This window comes from Mastacembelus armatus, chromosome 19 (genome assembly GCF_900324485.2).
Source record: "Mastacembelus armatus chromosome 19, fMasArm1.2, whole genome shotgun sequence".
Classification (NCBI taxonomy): Eukaryota; Metazoa; Chordata; class Actinopteri; order Synbranchiformes; family Mastacembelidae; genus Mastacembelus; species Mastacembelus armatus.
In genome coordinates, this window is record NC_046651.1 from 15,528,941 (window position 1) to 15,552,220 (window position 23,280).

General features: G+C 40.2%; 2 protein-coding genes across 3 annotated transcripts in view; both read right to left on the reverse strand.

The window, feature by feature from the left end:
* The window catches only part of kif19 (kinesin family member 19), a 28,396-nt gene extending 10,817 nt beyond the window's left edge, over positions 1 to 17,579 (reverse strand). The window contains exons 1-4 of the mRNA XM_026315710.1: positions 17,541 to 17,579; positions 15,272 to 15,352; positions 842 to 952; positions 641 to 728 (exon numbers count right to left, since the gene is read on the reverse strand). Of these exons, the coding sequence (XP_026171495.1) occupies positions 641 to 728; positions 842 to 952; positions 15,272 to 15,352; positions 17,541 to 17,579 (319 nt within the window). The remainder of the gene's footprint in view (positions 1 to 640; positions 729 to 841; positions 953 to 15,271; positions 15,353 to 17,540) is intronic.
* A 1,796-nt stretch (positions 17,580 to 19,375) lies between these two features.
* ttyh2 (tweety family member 2) overlaps positions 19,376 to 23,280 on the reverse strand; it is a 43,897-nt gene continuing 39,992 nt past the window's right edge. Inside the window, exons 12-15 of one of the 2 annotated variants that reach the window (XM_026316413.1) lie at positions 23,053 to 23,238; positions 22,886 to 22,964; positions 21,882 to 21,908; positions 19,376 to 20,677 (exon numbers count right to left, since the gene is read on the reverse strand). In XM_026316413.1, the coding sequence (XP_026172198.1) occupies positions 20,597 to 20,677; positions 21,882 to 21,908; positions 22,886 to 22,964; positions 23,053 to 23,238 (373 nt within the window). In that variant the 3' untranslated portion in view covers positions 19,376 to 20,596. The remainder of the gene's footprint in view (positions 20,678 to 21,881; positions 21,909 to 22,885; positions 22,965 to 23,052; positions 23,239 to 23,280) is intronic. The other variant, XM_026316414.1, reaches the window with a different exon arrangement.

A 23,280-nucleotide genomic window follows, 5' to 3' on the forward strand; every position in this document is an offset into this window, starting at 1 on the left:
GATAAAATCAGCGACTAGCTAGTGAACGCAGTGGAGCATTTAGCAGCTAAAAGCTAAAAGTGTTTTCTTTGTTCATATGACTGAAGGTTCAGAATGTGCTTTTCACTGTATTCATAGCTGCATGCACACACATCATAAACCTGCTGTATTTATCTGACAAATAGCTTTGAATCTCAAAGACAGATGGACAGACAGAAGGGAGAAGGAGTCAGAGACACAGATGGTTTACTTAAGCGGAGAGACAGTGCTTAGCTTTTTACTGTCCCTGTTCACTGGAAGCATTATATGGTATAGCACAACTCATTACCCAATCAGACCTGTAATAAAACTAAAAGCCAAAACAGAAGTGAATAAGATATGTGACCCTTTTACTGAGAGCAATCTGATGAGCTGACTCAGACTGAGGCCAGAAATGAAGGGCTGGTAACACATGTAAGTGGTGGACAATACACTTCTATGCAGACAGAGGGCTATGTAATCAACCTGGGCCATATACTGCACAACACACACACACACACAGACACAGACACGCACACGCAGACACAGACACACACACACACACACACAGAGAGACACACGCACACACACACACAGAGAGACACACGCACACACACACACACACACACACACTCATACATACCTGTGGGTCCGTAGGCAAACACAGTGGCATTGTAGCCTGAAATGAGACCCTCAATCAGCCCTTTGGTTGTAGCTCGGTACACCTCCTCCTGCACAGAAAGAAGAGAACAAACGTAAAGGGTGTAAACACATGATCCATGATCCATGTTTGTACAAATTTAATTTAGTTTTTGCTTTATTTGAGCTTTAAATTTCCACTCACCTGGCTGGCTGAGTAGTCGAACGCCACATCAAACATGTACGTTTTTTCCCTGGAGCGGTTGGCACGCAGGATGTCGTCTGGGTCCTCCATGGGGTCCATCAGAACCACCATCTAATGATGATGAGAAAAGCAACAAAAGAGAAATGTGAGACAGACAAATGAAATCAAACACAGCATGAATAGGTGGTTGGTCTCCAAACACTAGATACTGATGTGTGAGCAGCCAAACAACTTAATGACATGTCTCTTCCCAATTATCTTAGAATTTGCAAATGTGCTCTTGGAATAGCGAATTTACAATCAGTACTTTCAAAAGTAATTGACCAAAAGGACAACTGAGAGGTCAGAAATGATTCACTAACTAAATTCATCTGGTACTGGAAGGACTGTAATTCAGAAAAATACAGCTCCTGTAATCATTTACTGCTCGTTTAGATTATGATTTGTGCTAATGGCACAGCTGCAAAAGGAATTAAAAAAGGAAGAGCAGCTGTCACGGCCAGCTAACATAAAATGCAGATGGTTCTGCAGATGGACACAGATGTCTGTTTCTAGTGAGACACTCTGCATGTGGTATATAGGACATCAAAGACAATCAGTCCAAGAAATTATTAAGGACAGCTGGCTGGCTGTTTTATCTGCTGTATATAATAATCAAGATCATCACAACATTAATAATAAATATTTAATAACTAAAAGGTTCATACTTGTGTGATTACACACAAATTGAAACTGTAGAAACTGGGTTTCCAGATGTATTTCCAAAAATCCTTGGCCAAATTTGAATAGTCACCAAGCTACCAAGCTCATCAATATAACCTTTAAAATTTAAGTACAACGACTAGTTTAATTTGGGTATGCAAAACGAGGGAAGGTAACAATTTAAATGACTATGTTCTGCACAGTGAGACTGCCATGTCCTCCTAAAACTAATAAGTGGAACAAATCATTATTTTAACAAATAAACTAAAATGATCTAAATAAATGTAGGTGCACACAGATCAGTTGAATTTCTGGGAACAGGTTGGATCTACTCAAATAATGTTTTTTATTTTTTATAAAGGTGGAATGTCTCATTGTTCCACTTGTGCTGTTTGAAAAAGCCTAAGCTACAGTCATCAGTAAATTGCAGCTCTTCAAAAGAAAGTACTGGGGGGAATGTGAACAGAAAAGCAGGCAGCAGGCTTAACAGCTTGTTCACAGCTCAAGGAAAATTATTCCTCTCACAGCGGTCGGGCTCAGATCTCCTGTTATGCAACTGGCAGAAAAGTCAATAATAAAGAAATAATTACAGTACATGGAAACACTGAGTTTGTTTATGTAGTGGCTTCAAAACATATTCACTCCTTTACTTTTTGTACTCATTATTTTGAATATATCATATTTTATATTGAAGATTTCATTTTGATTAGATCAAATTAATGTGTTTTATATTCAGTAACCCACAATGACCTTTACAATCCCTGAGATATGTCAAGAACATCACTAGAGTCCACCTAGAATAAAATATCAAATGTAACTGACTGGGCGTAGTTCAGGAAGCTTCCATGTAGGAAGAAGAGTCCACAGGTCACACTGCATGTCAGAACTGAAACCAAGCTATGAAGTTCAAAGGACTCTGTGTAGACCTCCGTGATAAAGCTGTGGTGAGACATAGCTCAGGAGAAGGGTATTAAAACCATGACAATCCATGTGGATCTTATCAAACAGCATTTAAAGGATCCTGAGAGCATGAACCCACCATTTCTTTAAGACCCATGGAGTTTCTCTGGGCAGAGGTCCAGACACTGCTCATCACCTGCCTAATGCCACATCCCTATAGTGAAGCACGGCTGCGGCAGCATCAAGCTAACTACATAGTACAGAATAAGTTGTTTTCACATTGATATTATGGCTTATTGATTACAGATCGAGGGGAAACACAATTTAATTATTTTAAAATGAAACCTACAGCGTCAAAATGACAAGGGGGCTGAACACCTTCTGGAGCCACTGTACGACCACAGGGCTGCTGAGAGCTACTCAACTGAAAACCTGACAGGTTTTCAGCTGATCCACTCTGTTCAGCACTGAGCCTGGAGAATCCCCTGAGTCTTGTAATCCTGAAACACCCGGCTTGTTTGATGACCCCCTCAGCCACTGAGCCGCTCACTTTGAAGCCTCTCAATTGAAATTCAAGAGGAGAGATTTCACTTTTAATAAACTGACAACAATGGAAAAAAGGCGGAGAGCATGGCAAGCTTACACAAGCTGCAATCAGCAAAATGAGGAACAGGAGAGAGGGATGAAGTACTAGAGAGGGAGAAAGAGGAAAGCTGGAGAGGTGTAAAAGATGAATCAACACTGCAACTCATCTATCCTTCAAGATGACTCCTTTACTGGGCTCGAGATGCCTTCTAATGCTGCTTTTTCTGGAATAGTTGGCATGCACATAAAGAACATGAGGACTCAAGGACGACAGCAGCATGTGCAACAGTTGATACCACCGTCTTTTCCCCTCCTCCCTTGAGTTCACGTGTCTTTTTCCATGCTCTCCAGATTCAGTGATGTTTGTGTTCTGATCACATTTCACTGAGAAGATATTGTGAACAAGGAAGTAGTTCTGTCGGCATTAAAGGTCAGAAGCACAGGTTGGCAGTAGACTTGGGGAGATCATCCTGTCATTGTCATCCAATACAAGAAGCTTTCATCGTTAGATAAACTGGAGTCTGTTTAGATCTTATACAATGCACATCTCTATTGTTTGACATTGATAGTTAATATGATTTTAGAATATCTACTATTTTATGCTCTGAAAGTCATTTACTGGCACAGATGTGAATTCATATGGATGACAACCAACCCTTACATTAAAGAGACAGAAGCCAAAAAAGTCTGTGTAGTACGAGTGTAAACTGTAACAGTTTTAGAGTGAATGAAAGGCTATAATGAGTGTGTGTGTATAATTGTGTTCATTTGGGAAAGCTGAGTAGCGTGCAACAACACTTTAACATAACAGCACGTATAGCAGGTATCGAATAGTGTGGGTAGTTTTGCTGCTGAGCACACACTTGGGAAAATCATTAAGGGCTCAGGGTGTTGATAGCACCTCTAGTCCCATCTGTCATCTGCGTTTCTTAGGTTACAGTAGCTTCCACAGCTCCACCCATTAATATCCACACACAGCAGCTGCTGCTTGGGCAGGTTCTACACCACTAATTTCCTTAAGTCTACTGATAAGACTATAAGGTGCTGGCTCTAATGACAGCACACTATGTAGCAACATACGACCGACGCCTGGGCGTGTGCTTAGGGTTTTAATACTAATAAAGAACTCCAGGTAACATCCCTGAGTTTAGACTTTGCCAACACAGGTGCCCTTCACAGCAGCCTGCCCTCCATTCAATTAAGAGGATTTTAAGAAGAACAAAGAATATGGGGTGAAGCACAGGTCAGTCTTAACTGTTGAGTGTTGACGTCCAGTGTAAAGAACAGGTTAAGGAGCATTTGGAAACATGGCTGTCTCATGGATACCATTAAACCTCCCTCATATCCCCCCTCTCCCTCCTTCTCACTTTCACACAGTTGCATGGAAACATCTACTCATACAAACTAGCAGCTAGCAACAAAGAAAGCAACATGTCACATTTACTGCAACAAGTCTGTGGAGGCAGGGTGGCAAGAGGCATGACTGACGACAAGAGCGGAGGCCAGCAGGCTGAAGGAGACGGTGGTGTGGGGTGTAATTTTTACTTACATTAAAAATAGTTATGATGGCTAAACAATTGATTGGAATTGGTTGTAACACCTTTCAAGATAACTGAAATGATTTAATCACCCAGGGTGCAACAGCGTAGTTTAATAATCCCAAAGAGAAACTGCAGTTCCCATTAGAGCTACAATCATTAGTTGAGTAGTGAAAAACGAATTATGTCATTCCTTATGTTTTGTGCCTAAAACCTTTGTATTGTGTATCAGAAGAGAATCTGACTAGACATGCTTCCAAAAGGAGGTTAAAGAAACATGAACACTGACAAAAATACAAATAGAAGGCTGATGAATCCTCTTCCCTGCTTCCACATCAGAGTCACAGCCAGTGTCCCAGTAATTAATTATGAGTGTTTGTGGTTACAGCTTCTCCACTACTTTGTTCATTAACAGAGGCACCACAACCATTTCTATTAATCTTATCAGGTTCTGTGTGTTTGCTGTGTTGTGGTGGTTGTGTTTAGAGAATGGTTGCTGTGCCCTGACTCACACCCTACTTGTAAAGAATATTGGATTCATGATTCATGTACAGAAAGTCCGAGGATGAGTTGATGAGGTTCTCTGAGGCTGTGACAATAAATCACAGGTTTTGTCCTGTGCTCTCAATCCAAAATACTCAACAATATGCTGGACAGTGTACAGTCATAGAACAATATGTAAATGAGAAAATAACTATATTTAAGAAGCTATTCATTTTTGATTAAAAATAATCTTAAATCATCAACAGTTGCTGATTAATTTTCTGTAGTTCGATTAATCTACTTACTAGTTAACTTCATACAGTGCAGTAAAGGGAACCAAACCTAACTGTAATCACTATTTGCAGCAGTCTTTGAGCCCTTAAACCAGCAGCAGTTCCCTTTGGTTTGACCTGCACACAGTTTCGCCTGGTACTTTGCAGCATCTTGGAGAAGCTGCTGCAGTTTCTCTGTAGATTCAGTCTGTCTCAGTGTTTCTGTCTCTTCATATGATCCCAGACTCACTCCACACTGCCCAGATCAGGGCTCTGTGGGGGTCAGATAATCTGCTGCAGGAATCCCAGTTCTTCTTGCCTCTGAAAATGTTTTTTTGTGAACTCTAGTGGGTTCTTTATAGGCTTTTTCCCCTGCACAATGGGCTCCACAACCAACCTGGGATCAGTCAGACACTGGAGCCCACTACAGGATTTCCAAATGTTCATAATAATAGTTTATTCTCTCATCTTTAGCCTGTCTACCTGCCCTACTATCAGGATCGAAGTAACTGATTCTCCAGTTCAGCTTGTTTCCCATTCAAAGATTGGGAAAGATCAGAATATTAGTGAAAAGCTTTCAACTATGGACCAGTTCAATAACATATTACTGTGTAAGGTAAGTGGTCTTAAGGTCAAATGTCCCATTAGTTCCTTTTGTTCTTTTTCCTGGGACCAATTATCCATTTTTCAGTTAATGCTGACTAAATCACAGGCACCACTGAATAAGATGTCAGTTTTGACATGAGTGGGCCAGAAGCCCAAGTGACCCAAGAACAACATGCAATGAAAAGGAAAGCAATTTCCTGGTTGACAGCCTCTGAAAAGGTGGTGTCATTTTTAGCAGTTATAATTAAGTTGTCCCCCTACACAAAGGACATCTCATGCTACAGGCTTATTTCATTTGGATTCAGGGCTGACAAAACAAATGACCAAAGCGTGGATTTACACACTGTGGCTATAAAAAAAAGGCCTAAAATATTCATATGATCACAAAGATCAGCCAAAGTCAAAACAACAGCTTGCTTATGCAGTGACATGAAACCAATTAGCATGATGGAGTTATCTAAATGCCATAAAAGGCCTCGGGATATGATGGAGCACCTTTGCCCAGCGGCGTTCCTGGCTGATGGGTTTTCTAATCAACAGGCCCTGCTGTTCTGGTCGTTACAGCAGCAGGGTTGACTTGGTTGGCCATCTTGCTGATTATAGCACTGCACTCTCCCACTGCAGATCCATAATTCAAAGCCTGAATGTGGTGCAAATCAACCTGCCCTGGGTGGTTGCCCCTGACTCACTCAAATATCGTGTGCCAAGTGGCGATTGCTGCCAAGGCGGGCAACAAAAGTCAGCAGTCATGTAGAGCCCTTTTATAGGTGCTGGTTTTATTACACTTATATAATGGCTCAGCTCACTAATAAAATGACAAAAGAGCAATTGGATAACTCAATCATCTAAATGGCATACAGTGTGCTGGCTGTCACTCAAACTCAAATAACACACGGGTTAATAAGAAGCAGTATTGAGTTTGTTCCAGTCTTCTACCACTAAAGTGTTTATTCTGTTCTGATCATCTCATTGACATTGGAGAGGAATTGAATAAATCTTGCATCTTGTAAAATATTAAGCTTAATTAAGTATAATTATCATGTTGTCTTTGTTGTGCTTGTTTGCTTCTCTTCTGCAGACAGTGTTCTTTGGTTTGACTCTTGTTTGTGCAGTTTACGACTTCATGGTGGTGAGAAGCTCTTGGGGCTCGGATCTGTAATTTTCAGTGCTAGCTGGAAGTTTGGAGGACTGTATAGCCCCTTAGGCACATTTGTGACATTGGGCTACAAGTAAAATATGACAGGACTATCTGTGTGTGTGTGTAAATAGCTGGGATCTATACATTCTGCATGCATTTCACCATATTCCCTTATTTGGTTGCACAGTGACATCTCTATGCTTCATCAAGAACCCAGCAAAAAAGCTTAAGATCAAGATCAGAAAAAGAAACCAATCAGAGAAGCGGTGACCTTTCCAGGGCCACCTTTCAAGCTGCTCTTTCACAAATGCAACCAAAGCTTTGGAAAGTCCAATAGACACAATTGCGGTTGGTTATCTGATAGAAAGCCTGAGAGCTGCCCTCTCTGCACCCCAACAATGCTAATGTATATCCTGTTTCAGGGGCCTTCGACGATCAGAGGTGTGTTTTGCATCACTGTGTACCTGATACAGGATGCTTAGTAGCAAGGTCTGCTCTTCATGTGATGTTACATAAGATGTCTGCCTGTGGCTGTGGCAAATAAGGTTAGACAAGGGTCATTGTAATTCTGACTCCTGCAATAGGATTTCCAACACATTATGCAACAAATGATCTTGAAAGTTCAAAGCTCGCCTTTCTTTCTGTCTCAGCCAACTGTCCATTTTTTGCTCATTTCTGTTTTGAAGACATGTAACAAAGATGTCTTGTTTGATAGCACAAACATAGATACAGAGGATGAGAGGAACAATAAAACCAATTACCATCCCTGAAAGCAATTCGCTGAACTGTGCCTTAAGGTGACCCACAGCACGAAATAATAAAAGATATCAAAACATTTGGCATCTGCCAAATGTTATATTGAATATGTGCAAAAAATACCTTGGCTTTTTCCCTGTTTCTTGTATTACACATTTCATTGATGGCTATAATACATTTTATATCTCACAAGTCTTAGCGATTTCCTCCACAGTTGAAAAGCTGAAAATGCTCAACCTGCTCCGGGCTGATTCCCAGTAAAGCTTTTATCGAGCCACTTGGTGCCAAACAAACAACAAACATCTAATGGGTGCACCGACTGGCAGGAAAGCTCAGTAGCTGGGTGCCAAGGGCTGGTGCACGTTTCCGGCTGCAAAAGGTCAGAGGTAAACTTTAGGACAGAGACTAAAGGTCAGGCATTACATACAAACTAGGACAATCACCAATTACCCAGACAACAACAACAACAACACAGACACAAACAGGATCAAGTTATAGCCAAAGGCTGAGCATCTGAGCACAAGACAAAGAACTTGTCAAGTTTTACTTTTGGCATGAAAGAATAATTTCAAAGAGAAAACCACTGCATTAAATTCATTTATGGTGATTAATTTCAAAAAGCCTGGACTAAAAGTGTTATACTGTATGTCCTATTCCTCTGTTAAAACAAAATATCTGTGCTCATAACAAGTCAATATGACAAGAAAACAATGGGCCAAAAAAAATCCTCTAATGCTGGAATCTGAGTTTGCCAACAAGTATGAAGGCTCAAGAGTTTCAACAGAGCACATCAGTAAATTCAAATTATAATAATATCAAATTGGGTGATCAGATGCCTAAATATAACAGGGCCACCTTCAGTCTTTCGTATGTGTAGCATCTCCAGTTTTCTTGAGCATTTCACTATTTGTTATTTGTAATTATTATATATTAACACTGGTGTTATAGTTCAACATAACTAAATGGCTGCTCTCTGTCAGGTTTAATAAGGTATCGGTAGAAAAAATGTGTTGAAATTTTGTAAGTAATGTCATTTGGAAGATCTTCAAAAAGAGGCAGCAGCAAGCCGTGCAACGACCCATTTAGTACAGTGTCAAGTTGACTTCACACCATGTTCACATGTAATGACATCAGTAATAGCAGCATGGCGCTCAACACCATGCTATTTTAAGGCATTTTAGCCCATCTCACATTCATCAGACACGACAGACATCTATGTGAAACACAAAAGCAGCTATTAATATTTCTAAGTGGGTTAAAGCTCTCCCTGGCCACAGCACACAAGACGTCAGTATGCGCATAAAACCTGCTTGAGTTTTGAGTGCTGTCATAATTTAGTATGTGGATGGTGGTGGGACAGTCCTGGAAGAGCCCAGAAAACACAAACAGTATAAATGCATTGGAAAAAACATTTTGCTTTCTCTTTGCGAGATGCAACTCTGTACCGTCCTACACTGATCCCAGGTCCAGTGGGATTATGGAGGAGAAGATTCTATACTATAAAATGCCGCAGTTTTTTAGATCGGTCACTCTTGTGGTGAAGGTGATGTTCAGACATTCTACTCCCTGATTAGGTGCATGTACATAAACAACTTCATCCCGTTCCAGCTTTAACTTGCATTTCCATTCTGCTGGAGAGGCACCCCTGTGCATGAGTCCAACCAGACAAACAATGTGTTGTTTTCACTGGGGTATAACAGAAAGCACCTTAGAGATTGACTCCCATTAGATACTTCAAAAACCCAAGGCGTATAATTGATGTAATTTTGCTGTATAAGCCCATCACTAGCAAATCTTACTAGTCTGCAGCTCCACCTGTTTTCCTATTTCCCCTCAGCCTCCTTTAGTTTAGTTTCTTTTACATTTCACATTGTGGATTTATTGGTATTTTTAGCTCAGACTTTTCAGAAGACTGTGAGAGGATGCTCAGCTATTGAAGTGAACTTTTGATTGTTTTGAGAATCATCTTGTGACCTATTAGCTAAGTTACAGTGGACCTGTCTTTTTGGCCAGGAGCCCAATAAAGACGGCACGTCGATTGCTCTGTGGCCAGCCTGTACTTCCTGCTTGTGTAAGAGGTGTTAGGTGGCCACGGAGAAAGCAGAGGAACATTGTGCTCCTGATTCAGTTATATAGCACACACATACACAGCACCAAGGCTGTCCTCTTATAACACTTCAGCTTTTTTCATAAAATGGGAAAGATTTTATGGTTGTGTAATCTATAAAATTATTAGCTGTCAAAGTTACCGCAAAAGCCCTTTGGGTGTTATTTCCATTTCATTATTCCATTGTGGACTAGATGCCCAAGGAAACAGCATGGTGCAAACAGCTCACACCTGCTACATTATGCTCTTTATTAGGTAATAGCTGGGTTATATAATACTATCTATTTTAACCAAATGCATAATGAACTCATTATGATTCCTAGCTGTCTCGCTGTCCTTACAGCAAAGCCCTTGCTGTTCCCACTAAGGGACTTAGTCAGGGCCTAATAAGTTTGTTTACTTGAGTCCTGGAAGCTGCTCAGAAGAATGAACAGTGGGGCCACTTCAGGATCCAGGCCCCTTCAGTGGCTGCTTGTGGTAAGCTACCACGCCCTGCCCTCTCGTTGTGATCAGGAGTAGAGGAGGCACTGAGAGGGATCACATGCTATACACAAGCATGCACAAACCTTGTTGTAAAAAAAAAAAAAAAAAAAACAATAGAGGGGCAGAAATCAGGGGAATCAGTGTCACGTTGAGGCTGAGGAGGAGAAGTGGTGTCAGAGAAAAGGAGGAAAGTAAAGATTATCCACTTTCCAGGGTCAGACAGTCTATTAGTGTTGACATATTAACCCAGCTTTGGAAGGACTTCCTTCTGCGGGCCACTGTTGCCATTTTAGGCTCAGGTTTCGCTCGTGGCTCTGTGTCTGTGTGTGGAGGTTACATCGTCACAGCAAAATAGGACATGGTTATTTGTAGTTCCTTTCCCTCACTTGTACTTCTAAACACAAATCCATTTAAACACTCTCCCTCAAAAACACTACTGTGTGTGGACAAAGTGTGTCCTTTTTGCATTTTCCCCAGATGTTTTCACATGCATTAAGACAGAAAGAACTGGGTCATTCTTATGAAAAGTTTCTGTATTTTCAATCCTTCACTCACCTCGGCCAGCAGTAACCTTTCAACAAATTAAACCAAATTAACTGTGTTTGCACAAAGAAACTGCTGCATTTATGATAAAAACAAATCCACCGTTCTGGCTTTGCCAGGATGGATACCTGAATGTTTCACAATTTACCACTGCAGGTCCAGGTAAGTACAGTGCTGCCTGGAATTGGTCAAAAAATGTACTTTCACATCCTGAAATAGATGTTGCTTGGAGAGCAATGCCTTTCACATTCACAGTAGTTTGTTTCCCAGGGAGAACTGCATTTGCTGAACAGGCCAACTATCAATCTCTAAGGTGAAAGCAATTTAAATCTCCTTTCACTGACAGTCCTGTGTAGGTTGGCAGAAACTCTACACTGAGCATTTGAGATGAGGTGCTTTGTTCTCCACAAAGGCAGAAAATTTGCCAATAATGGACATACTGTAATCAAGTAGCCTTGTGTTTGGACCAGGCTGAATGCTTCTCATTGTTTTTAAGGACTTGATTTTTGCAGAGGAACTGGGAGGCAAAATGGCAGTATTTTGTTTGCCTACTGGCTGACATTCACTCTCTCAGGGATCAGAATGAACCACCTGCCCCTGAGGTTTTTCCAGTCAGGTAAACACATGAATGAATACATAGCACAAAAGTCTCTGCTCCTCTTTCTGGTAGAAAAAGGACTTTTAAATCTGTATGGAAAAGATTTCTGCCTCTGAAAAGACAACCCTGAAATACCACCATCAAGATGCCATGAGATATATTTATTGCTACTACACTTACACTCCACCCCAGGCTGCAAGCTTGCCAACAACTGAGCCAAGCAAACCACTGCATTCAAAAATGTATTTATTACAGTCACTTCACTTCTGGACAGGAACAATTTGCTTTTGCTGGGGCTTCAACTGGCGTTTTTTCTTGTTCGCCTATATGGAGAACCATACAATTGAGGAACTGGAATTAAAAACAAAAACAAACAATGGCCCTGACCTTGTCTAGGTGTCTCCATGGAGACGAGGCCTCCCTATAAAGCACTCCCCACTGTGCTGCTGACAGGCCAGCCCTGTCGAAGACATGCTTAACAAGTTGGAGGGCTAAGAAAGACACATCCTGCAGGGTGTAAACACTTCACTCTGCAAACAAGATGTTTACATCTCCACGCATATGAACATAATTACAAACATGCTGGAAGTCAAAGAGAGACGGTTCTGAAAAAGAAAACTTGTGATCCATGTAAATGTGTTAGAACTAAAACACAATTTTAGGCATTAAGTGCATCCTTTGGTGCATATCTACTTATTTAACCTTTCTAATGGATATACTCTATACTCCTACCACATGTATCTATATTTAGCCTTAAAGGTTTTTCTAAGGTCAGTATTTTGTAAGTACAATGAAATCCATAGTGAGATAAAACAGCCCTGTCTTCTTCAGGTGTCTCATTCATGAGGTTAAGCAACAATCTTTGTCCATTGGGGGCCAAACATACTGCAACCTTCCTATTAGCTTCTTAAGGAACAATCCCCGTGACCCTGGTTAAGGAATAAGAGCTCTCATGTTTGCCAGTTATTTATCTTTGGAAAATGTTTCTCATATTATTTAGAACTCCTTTCTTTCAGAAAATTCTTTATTTTCCCAGCATGTGTCATTAAAAAGCCTATTTTTCTCCTGCTCCCCTGAAGAGGCAATTACATGAAACTTACTAAACATTTCTTTTATCACACATTAGGCTTAAGATAAAACATCAGGAGAAACATACTTTACAACTGAAGCATACTGTTTCAAAGCATTCAGTACCTCTATCTTGTAGACAGTGGTATAAAAGACACTTTTCTATTCTAGTTATTTGTCATTTTATCTTGACTGAATACCATTTTATATCTCATTCATAAATCCACCTAACTCCAACTCTGACCTGTGTACTACTCACTCCACTCAAGGACAAAGAAAGCCCATTGAGTCTAACAGGCAACAGGTGGTCCATGAAAGGCAGCCGCTGGATCCCCTGAGATTGTTAGTTTGCAGGAGGGAATAAGCCAGGGAGTGGCAAAGAGAGCAGGTGGCAGAAGGCTTAACCTGAGCTAAAATCCATCCAATGAGCTCATCTCCGCAGGCTTAGCCAGCTTCAGGTTTTCTGCTTTCTGCCAGGGCAGCCAGATCTGGGTACTCCCACCCAGTCGGCCGAGCCAGCCACCAGCACCCTGCTAATCTGTCTGAGCCCTACCTGCAGGCCATATGGTCAACGATCGCCTGCCTGTGTGTTGCGCAAACAAACTAATCACTACACACTCTTGTGTATTTTTAGAGGAACTGTGTGTGGAAAGGACTGAATGTGTTATTTGTACGTACATATCTGCATATATGTTGTGTTAACTGTCATGGCTGGGAAATAAGCTATAAGTAAATAGATATAGCCATCTCATGTATTATAACCTCATCATAGTGTTGTTGGGACCTACCCTCCATTCATATCAGAGCAGTCCAAATAAAACCTCAAAACACAGGTAAACATCAGATTCCCATAATCCCACTGCCTCAGTAATGTGTGTTTTGTAAGCTCCACTAATCCTTCGCTGCGAACGTGCCTGAATAAACCTGATGTAACCCCACAGACACCACACACCATGCCTATTTTTAAATCTCTTCACAGATATGACGAAATACATTATGCCATTCAGGAATAAAATCAATAAACCACAGGTAAAAGCAGGAGACACAGAAAAACATTCATTCTGGTTCAGCTGGAGATAATAACAAAGCCTTGTTGTGGTGGCCATGTCAGCAACATATCTACCTGCCTACCACTATGCTATAATCCCATGAGTCCAAGCTTGTTTTAATGATGTCATGGCACACAGAAGTGCTGATGCTGTCCTTAAGACCTGGTGTAATTGAATTACTTCTGAGATAAACAAGTCAGATCTCAGCACTGTGGATTATCTCTTTAGTAAAATCCTTCTGCAGCAGTAAACACTACCAGCCACATCCTCACATAAACATAATGTCTCACTTTAGCACTTGTCACTGTTACACTGAGGCAAATCTGAGTCACTGTGTCAGCTGTTGTCATGCTGTTATTCTTCTGGCTTCATCTCGGTTATTCAGTGAAGCTGCCTACAACCAGTGTGCCCACTACTACCTCCACCAGCCAACAGTCGGTGAGCAGACACCTCAGCAGGTTTATTATCTTCATTATCATTTTAACTACCTTCATCATCATCACACACTCACCAGTGGTACTGCTAAACATCGTCCAAGAGGGACCTGTTCAAAAGCCAGGGCTGCTGATAAATATGGTCCCCGTAAAGCTCATGCTACAGGCTCATACAGTATGTCTTTCTCATGCAGAAGGTCACATAGTAACAAAGCCATTGCATATTTCACATGGTGGGCAACTTCTAAGGACAAGATCCTCTGAGGAAACAGCACCTCTGTGTGTGAAAACAATCTCAGGCCAGTTGTGTAATATATATAATTTGTGTAATACCAGTTCTTTCTTGTGCACAACAGTGGTCCAGAATAGTCCATGACAGCCAATCTACTTTGGGATGATTCAAAAATATTCCTGTCATGATGGTTTAGGCTAATGGAAAACATAAATAGGGTAATTGCTCCACTTATAGCAGTTTCTGTGCCAAATACATCAGAAAGCCAACTAAAAACAAGACCCAAGTGGGAGCAGACTGAACGGAGACAGACATAGAAGGCTGTTGGTATTATCTGTCTTCATATGTCAACATCTTAGATGACTGAAGTATACAGTGTGTTCAAATAACTGCTGCAACTAAGGATCAACACTTCAAAATAATCCATCAAGAATCTGACAATAGTGCAATGCTAGTGCACTTCACATTACTACATATCTGTAAATGAATCCAATGCATAAATAATTATTAGCTGTAACTCCCAGCCACAGTCATAGTATGAATTACCATTAGCATGAATGTGTTCAGTTAGAAGATGATGTCCAATTAAACCCCAGGCTTCACTGTGGTGATGCTTTCAGCCATATGCTTATGAAAGAATTTGTAGCTTTCTATCAGATGGTTAGTCAGAAAGGTCACTGTCTTTTCTTCAGGTCTGAGTCACCCAGCATTCATTTACAAATGAAATGTGACATTTGAGCTTCAGAACTGAGGTAGTTTTGTAAAGAGTGGCTGGCATTACTGAGGTCCCTGGAGATATCTTATCTCTGCGCAAGGTGGAGACAAGAGCCACACAAACACACAGACTGACTTCACCACCCACTTACGTGTACAGAGGTGAACAACACACCGATGCGCACACACACACACACACACACACACACACAGGCATCTCACCTGGTCGTCCACTCTGTGGGCCACGATTGTAGCCGCCTCTTCCTGCTCCGCATCGCTTAGAGGTCGGATTCTCAAGGCAACCTGCAGAACACAGAGCGATTTCAGTCGACTTTTAACTAAATCGACACACATACATTCAATTGTCTAAAATTACAGATTAGAAATGAACTAAACTCTGCTTTGATGAGGGACACTGATAGCACACAAGAGTTCTCTTATCTTCAACAATAAATTAGGTCTGATCTAAGGTTGTTTTTCAGTACTGATGCAGTTGAGTTTAGAGTTGCACTTTAATGTTTTTATTATTTGTCAGACTTGCTCTGAGCTGGAGGAAGACGTGGACATTTATTTCTCATTGATGGTGTACGTGTGAATTCTTTTGCTTTCCTAAAAATGATCTCCGCTAATTTTAAGCATTAAAACGTTGTACATTTGTCAAGGATTAGAACATAATCCCTGAAGATGCCATCTGTATGTCTGGACTGATATCTGAGACTGCAAAATAAAAAGGAAAGCCTGAATGCTGAAGGAGATTTTGAAAGATGTGCACATATAACCAGGAATGAATGATGCAAAGAAAAAAAGACACTATTCACTCCTACACCTACTGAGGTTTAGAATCAAGAAATGTTTTTTCTTATGTAGGGGCAATTAGCTATTTTTAAATGTCAAGCAGAGGATACAAGATTTTTTTCCCCATTTAACTAGAAAATAAAAAACACAGATGAAACGGTGCAAGGCTTAAAGGAAAAAATGATTTGCTTTTTTTCTGTATTAAATTGCTATATTATCATCATTTTGACATTTTATCGCCCCAGTTTCCAGGTCCACAGACCAAACAGACGCATGTTATGTAAAGGTGGAAACTCAATTTGTCCTTAGATGTAAATATGGGTAGAAAAGTGTTTGCATGTGTCAGCTTTGTGGCAGACTGGTGAACAGTCCATGATGTACCCTGCCTTCTGCACATTGCATGCTGGAAGAAATTTATAGTGAATGGCCTGATTAACTAGTTGAACTCCACATTTCATTTCAGTCACCTCGCAGCCTGCCTGATGTCAACTTCTCCTGAAAACAGACATGAAACGAAAACAAATTAGAGCGATGACATCCTGCCACAACCAGGAGCACTCATCTCAAACTAACGCCTGGAAATTAGCTTTCCCTTATGAACACATTAGACAGACACAAAACCATTAACTGAGTGGAACATAGTATTACTGCATTAATAGACTCATTCACTGCTGTTAGCCTTTCTCACGTCACATGACTTTTTTTCCATAAAAACATGGAGAGACCAGTAGAAAAGCTAGGAATGGGATTAAATGGGGTGAATACAATCACAGCAGTAGTGCTATGTAGATAGATGATAGCGTGCGTATCAATCATGTGGTGTCAGGCACACTGCAGCACGACAAATGTGTTTTCTATTATTAGATTATTGGTTTACGTTTAACAGCAATAACAAAAACAATAGTCCAGGTTAGTTTGGCAAAGCAACAGGTGGAATAACAAGGTCTTCTTTCTGTCAACAGCCTGTAGAAAGTGTATTATATGCTGCGAGAGAGGAGCCAGGCAACTGAAACAGCCACTTCAATAATTCAGATATGGGGCTGCAGAACAAAGTGCAGGTCGTGTAGGGCTGCAAAATCAAACACATAACGCCAATAAGGCTGCAACTAAAGATGATTTTCATTACTGATTAACCTGCAGAGCATTTTCCATTAGTCTAGTAATAGTTTCATCTCTAAAACATAAGAAAACTGTGATTTATACCCATCATAATGCCCTACACCACCAGGTCAAATAATTAAATGTTGTGTATTATTTCCCCAACAGTCCAAAACCTACAAATATTTAATTTAGAACATTTTAAGACCACGAAAAGCAGCAGATTCTCACATGTGAGAAAACTAGAGCCATCACTGGTATTTTGCCTGGTATTTACTTTATCAGAAACACTTGTAAAAAAAAAAAACTAACAAGTGCCACAAAGTGGAGGAGCATAAACGGCATCACCTCAACTCAGTAATACAAACAAATTCATGCACAATTAAAAATGGAAACTAAACATCCTACAAGTAGATTTTATGACACAACAGTTGTATTGATCTGCATCTGACTGGACAGGTGTGCCACTGTAATGCAAAATCTTTGTCTGCCTCCAGGTCTCATGTTGCTGAACACTAACAGCTTGTTTGGGTAAGAACATCCCTCGGGTTAATAATAAGAAATCACATTAACTGGCCGGTGTGTGGCCTGGACTCACAGTTAGCTGCTGGTCCTTTGACTCCCCCGTGTCCTTCATGGTCCCTTTCGGTCTGACTTGAAAGATAATGAGCGTCAACAGCAGACGGGACCCTGGACCATCCTGCTCCGTCTCGGTACCTGCATGGCGCCTTCTCCAAACAGAAACCACCTGCAGACTAATGCTCTCTGACTGTGCCTCTTCACAGTAAAAACAGGAGACGCGACCGAGGTAACAGCCTCACGTCCTGTCTTTTCCACTTCACGACCTGGGTCTCACTATCAGCCGAGTCCCTGATCCGTCCTTCAAGGTGCGTCGACGCTCCGTCGCCACCTCCTGTGCGTTTCCGCCCAGCGGGTTATTTCATGCGGCAGCAGACGAGGAGCTGGGCAGGTAACACCAACAGGTAACACCAAACACACACCTAGCTTACCTCACTCACGTCCCCGTCTCCCTCCGGATCCTGTCCGCTGCCCTGCTGCTCCTCTGGGTTTCAGTGTGCGTGTTTGTGTACGCGCATGTTGTCCCTGGAGATCAGTGTCACGCTGGCTGACTGTAAACATTACAGCAGCCTACTTCCGAGTATAAAACAATATTTGCTCTGGTGGTTTTTTTTTTTTTTTTCACTTAACGTGAATATATGACACTAAAATACAAAGCATGATGGGGGTGTTTGTTTTACCACTTTTATTTTTTAAAATCGACTTGTTGCATTTTTGGATTTTCAAAGGTAAACACAAAGAGAAACATCACTCAGGCAATGGAAACATTCATGGAGAGAAACAGTCATTTGTTTGGAACAAAATACAAAACAGACTTGGAAAAAAAATCTGGGTCAAGGTGCCTCATGCGGTTATGCCCCTGGAGCCATCTTTAACTGTTGTCTGATGTAACCTGATAATTTATCTGTAGAGACAAAAAGAATATAAGATGTGGGGAATAAATTAGTGACGGAATTGAAATAATATCTGTTTTCAGTGCAGTTAAGTTTGTTAGAAGTACACAATGCAATCTGTGCTGTGTTAACTGTGTTAGACCAACTTGGTCAGTTGAAGTGGTGTTATGAATATGTTTATTAATCTTAAACACATGGGGCACTATCAGCAGAATAATAAGAGTAATAACATTAATGAATATGACATTTAATGAAATCAGTTTTCAGTAAACAGTTTCCCCATCTTACTCTACATGGCCTGTTTTTCTGAGCATGCATATGTGAATATATTCTACCATTTATGTGTATACGTTTTTCTAGCATATGTGTATTCTTTTATCTTATCTTTTTTATTTATTGTCTTATCTTTATCCTTCTTATTTTTACTATTTTGTATTTTATTTATCTGTATTTTTACATACTCTTACTCTAATGTTTACATCTTTCACTGCATGCCGTACCCCGAATGAAGATGTATGTGACAAATAAAATTTGTGCAAATACTGTACCAGACTATACAACCACCAACAGCTTCTATCCAGCAGCTCTTTCTGCAGCACTATGCTGACATCTGCTGGAGGTCAGGATAGTCAGGACCCTCAATTTCAAACAAACTTACATAAGCTAAAATACAAAGATGTTGAATTAAAAAACAAACACTAATTCATATAAATGTGTGAAACAGCTATGCAAATGAAGGGTTTTCTAAAAGTAATCCTATTAGAAAATAGATACTCCTGAGGATTTAGAAAACATCAACTTCAGCTCAGATGTTAAAATAAATAACCTGAATTAAGTGAAACATTTGGAGATTTTAGTGCCTATAATAAAAAATATAGGCTTAAATGAAGTGCAGTCAGTTCAGTGTACCTGGTAAAGCTGTAAGGACATTAAGACCCAACAACAAAACAGACACATCCAGTTATATTCAAAAAACTTTATTCATCTCACAATTAGACCCAGAAATAGCCTGGAGTCACGCACAAAATTAAGCACCAATGTCAGTGCCTGTACAGTGTAACATGCTGAAACACAAAATAATGAGTCAACAAATCAACACATATTAATTCCCTACAGAAAAGAATTGTTAGTCAGTACAAACATACTGTTTGGGTGAGAGTAATTAGCTGAATATTCTCATGAATCATAGTTAGAGCAGCACAGCTTTCCAAGTTATGACAGAAATTATACCTTTTTGTATTAGTCAGATTAAATACTGTATCCAGAGAACATAAATTAATGGCCCTTTGGAAAATACAAAAAATAGTGATCCTGTTTAACATCACCACAAAAAACTAGAAAAAATATATAAAAATGGCACATTGTTTTAGACAAAATCAAGAATAGAAGAATAAGACAAGAGTCTGTTACTGTACAAGTTATTTACAGAAACTGTGGTCTCCAGATAGTGTCGTCTCCAGTGATTTAGAAACATAAAGCGTGTGTGTAGTATTGATGTAAATAAATTATTATTGAACACTACCTTCCACTGTGTGCTGCCAGTGCTGGGTTTGTGCTTCACAAGTGTCAAGCATGAAGCGAAACATAAAAAAATATTATGGCATGTTTAAATCAGCAGCACGTCCACATTTTCCACTTAAGAGAACTGAAGTTGTCAAAACTAATACACACCTCAGTTTTTTTCCCCGGGGTTTGAAGAAGAAATAAACTCTTTCTATAGGGGGCAAATCATTTCAAGTTGTTTTTAGTGGGAACATTTACTGAAATGATCCTTAAAATTCCTTATATTACCTGTTTCATCAGTGTCCTAATCACAATTTCATCTACACAGAGACACTTTCCTCCTCAGTCCTTGACAACGAGGCTGACTTATACTCTTCGTTTTTCAAAGACTGTCAGGAGCTAAGTTAAATTTGACAGCACATACCAGAAATGTTTAGCAAGTTCCCTCACAAAGGGTCTAGGGGAGAAAAACATGATTAATCATTAATGTGTGTACAACAGACAGAACAGTACTGATATGTTCCATTGTCCTGAGACCATAAAGACTGGAGTCTTGGACAAACTACATGCTATGCTGTTCTTTGTGATGCTTGGAAACAACACACACACACACACTCTGTCTTACTTAGTGTGTCTGTGTGTGGTGATGCAGTTTCCCTCCTTGAGCAGATAAAGAAGTCTATGCTTGGAAGTCGTTCCCAAAGTGTCTATTCTGCTCCTCAGTCATGGACAGATAGGTGGCCCTCATGGTGGGGGAGTACTGTGGAGGAAAGGCACACACAAAGACACACAGACAGAACATTACAGGCTGACTGAGTGAACTAACACGTTTCATTACTATGAACTGAACCTAAACTTCAGGACAGGGGGGAAAAAAAAGGGTCATGAGGATTATAAAGGGATAGTCCACTGAAAACATGACTTTTGAGCACATAGTTCTCACTTTCTGAAGGTCTCTTTAGGTTGCTCTGAAAAGTTTATGATGTCAGCTTAGATTTACAGCAGTTTAATTTCTCAAATCTCTCCTGCAGCCTTTTCTCTGCTTTTTATGCAACTTTCACACCAGCCAATGGAGGAGAAGGGGACTCTGCAGCAGGGTAGTTAGAAACACTTCAATGAGCATGTGACACATTTGGGCATATTATTTATTGTAGTGTTTAACTAAGTCTGAGTATTGAACCTCAGTATAACATGTGTCAGTAGCAGTTTCGAATACTGTTGGTACTAAAATCTGACATGAGGTGACTGGTCAAATTGATTTTATTACAAAACTTTATATTTTGCCAGTTTCTGAGTATTTTACAGAGTTCATATTCACAGCTGCTTGTATTTACGTCTTGAAAACTGGAATATTTTCAGAGTTAATTATTTGAATCAGTACTGAAAGTCAAGCACTAAATTGATAACAGCTGTTGATTCAAGTTATAATTCTAACTAATTATAGTTGCTGTCTTCCATAAAAAAGGATATCTTCAACTGGTTGGAGCCACCTTCAGCTGTTGAGGTTTGGAGCTAAAAAGACACATCATCAGTGAAGTTTTCCTTTAATTGACACCTACTAGACTAGCTCAGGGGATAAAAATGTTTGCAGACATAAATCAGTCTTACTCATTAAATGTTCAGTTGGCTTATTTCAAGCACTATGGCACTAACTAACTAACGCTTATAAAAGTAATTCTGTAGTGCTACAAAACGCCTGGTACTCAGTTGCATGCATTGGGGCTGACTGTGAGGAAATCCAAGAATGTAACTACAGTATCACCCTGTGAACACCAGGGGCACACATCCCTCACTAATTCAGAAAGAGTGTCTGGAATGAGGACAACAGGGTGTGAGTTTAAAGCCATGCCAGACAGGGAAACTGCACAGAAACCAAACAAAGAGATGAGTGGTGACTAAGAGGTAAACAACAAGAAAGAAAAGTGAAGGGCGTTAAATCCTGAGGAAGAGTTAAAAAGACTTACTCGGTTTCTATACTGCTGAGAGTATATCTCCAAAAGTTGATTAAAAAAAGAGGAAATACAGAAATGAAAGACACAAACAAACAAACATACACATGACAAACGAACAAACAAAAAATATACAAAAGAAGCTGTTAGCTGAAAACTAGTGCATGACATGTACAGTTGCAGTCATGAGGGAGAATTTAATTATACATTACTTGCTGGAATTAATTAGTATAGAAGTCATATGGCAAAGTACATCACATTTTCTAGTTTTAGCCCAGATGGAACAGCCTGAAGGCCAAAGATGACTGACACTAAAGCAAGAAGCCTTCTTAAAATTCTTCTATGACCTCTGTGTGAATGTTATGTAATTGATCAGAAATAATAGATGTATTTGGTTTGTGCTTCTTTTCCTTCCGCTGCTGTTAGGATTAGATACTGTACCCAGAAAATGCATTAAACTGTTCCGTTTCATCACACAAATACACAGCAGCTAATAAGAGCCTGTGCACAATGAAAATTTAATTTAAAATGCTTCTATTTTTATCTGTGTCATATGACAAGAGACAAGTGGCCCAGCAGGAGGTACATTTATTCAAACTCCTTCACTTAACTGCCAAAAGTTTATGGGTTGAGACCTGTGTCACTGTCTCGAGTGGATTTGGCCTGAGAGAGACTAAATGATGTTCACTTCATGATTAAATATTAACTGCATTACTTCTCCTCTCCTTGCTTTGGTACTATAAATCAGCCTCCTGAAAGGTAAAAAAGGCACAGTGTGTCCCATTAAATACCTTAAAGAAAAAAGTCAATTCAGTAAAAGAAAGATCATTATATATGGCTTAATATTTGAGTGCTGTAAGGGAGAAATTTAAGGGCTGAGTGAAAACATAAATAACATAATCAGCAGTTAATTATGAAAATAACTTCCTGTGCTTTGAAGGCTAAATTTGTCTGTTGGCTCAGTGGGAAGCAGCATCAGAGAAAGAGGAAGAGGACTTGGCCTATGGGATGCAACGCACCGAAGGGGGTGGAGAACCTCGTCCTATCAGAGGAACGTTCTCATACCGTGGATTTCCCCCAAACAGAGCAGTCTGGTTCCTGACAAAAACACACAAGAAACAACTCAGAAGCTGTAGGAATTATGAATACTCAAGGATTAGAAAGCATATTTTGCCTGTTGACTCACATGTACTCAGGCATTGGGGTGTTGGAGACTGCTGGAGCAGGTGGATGCAGGCTGTTCTGGCTGCCCATGCTGCTGCTGTAGCTACAGAAGCTGTGCATGTTGGTGTGGTTGGGGTTCTGAGAGCCTGCTCTCCTCGCCCGTGGGTTGAACGGATCCTCCTCATCTATGTCGTTGTACTCACGTTCCCTGGAAGCAGAGACACACAGACTCATCAGCATATTGGAAGAA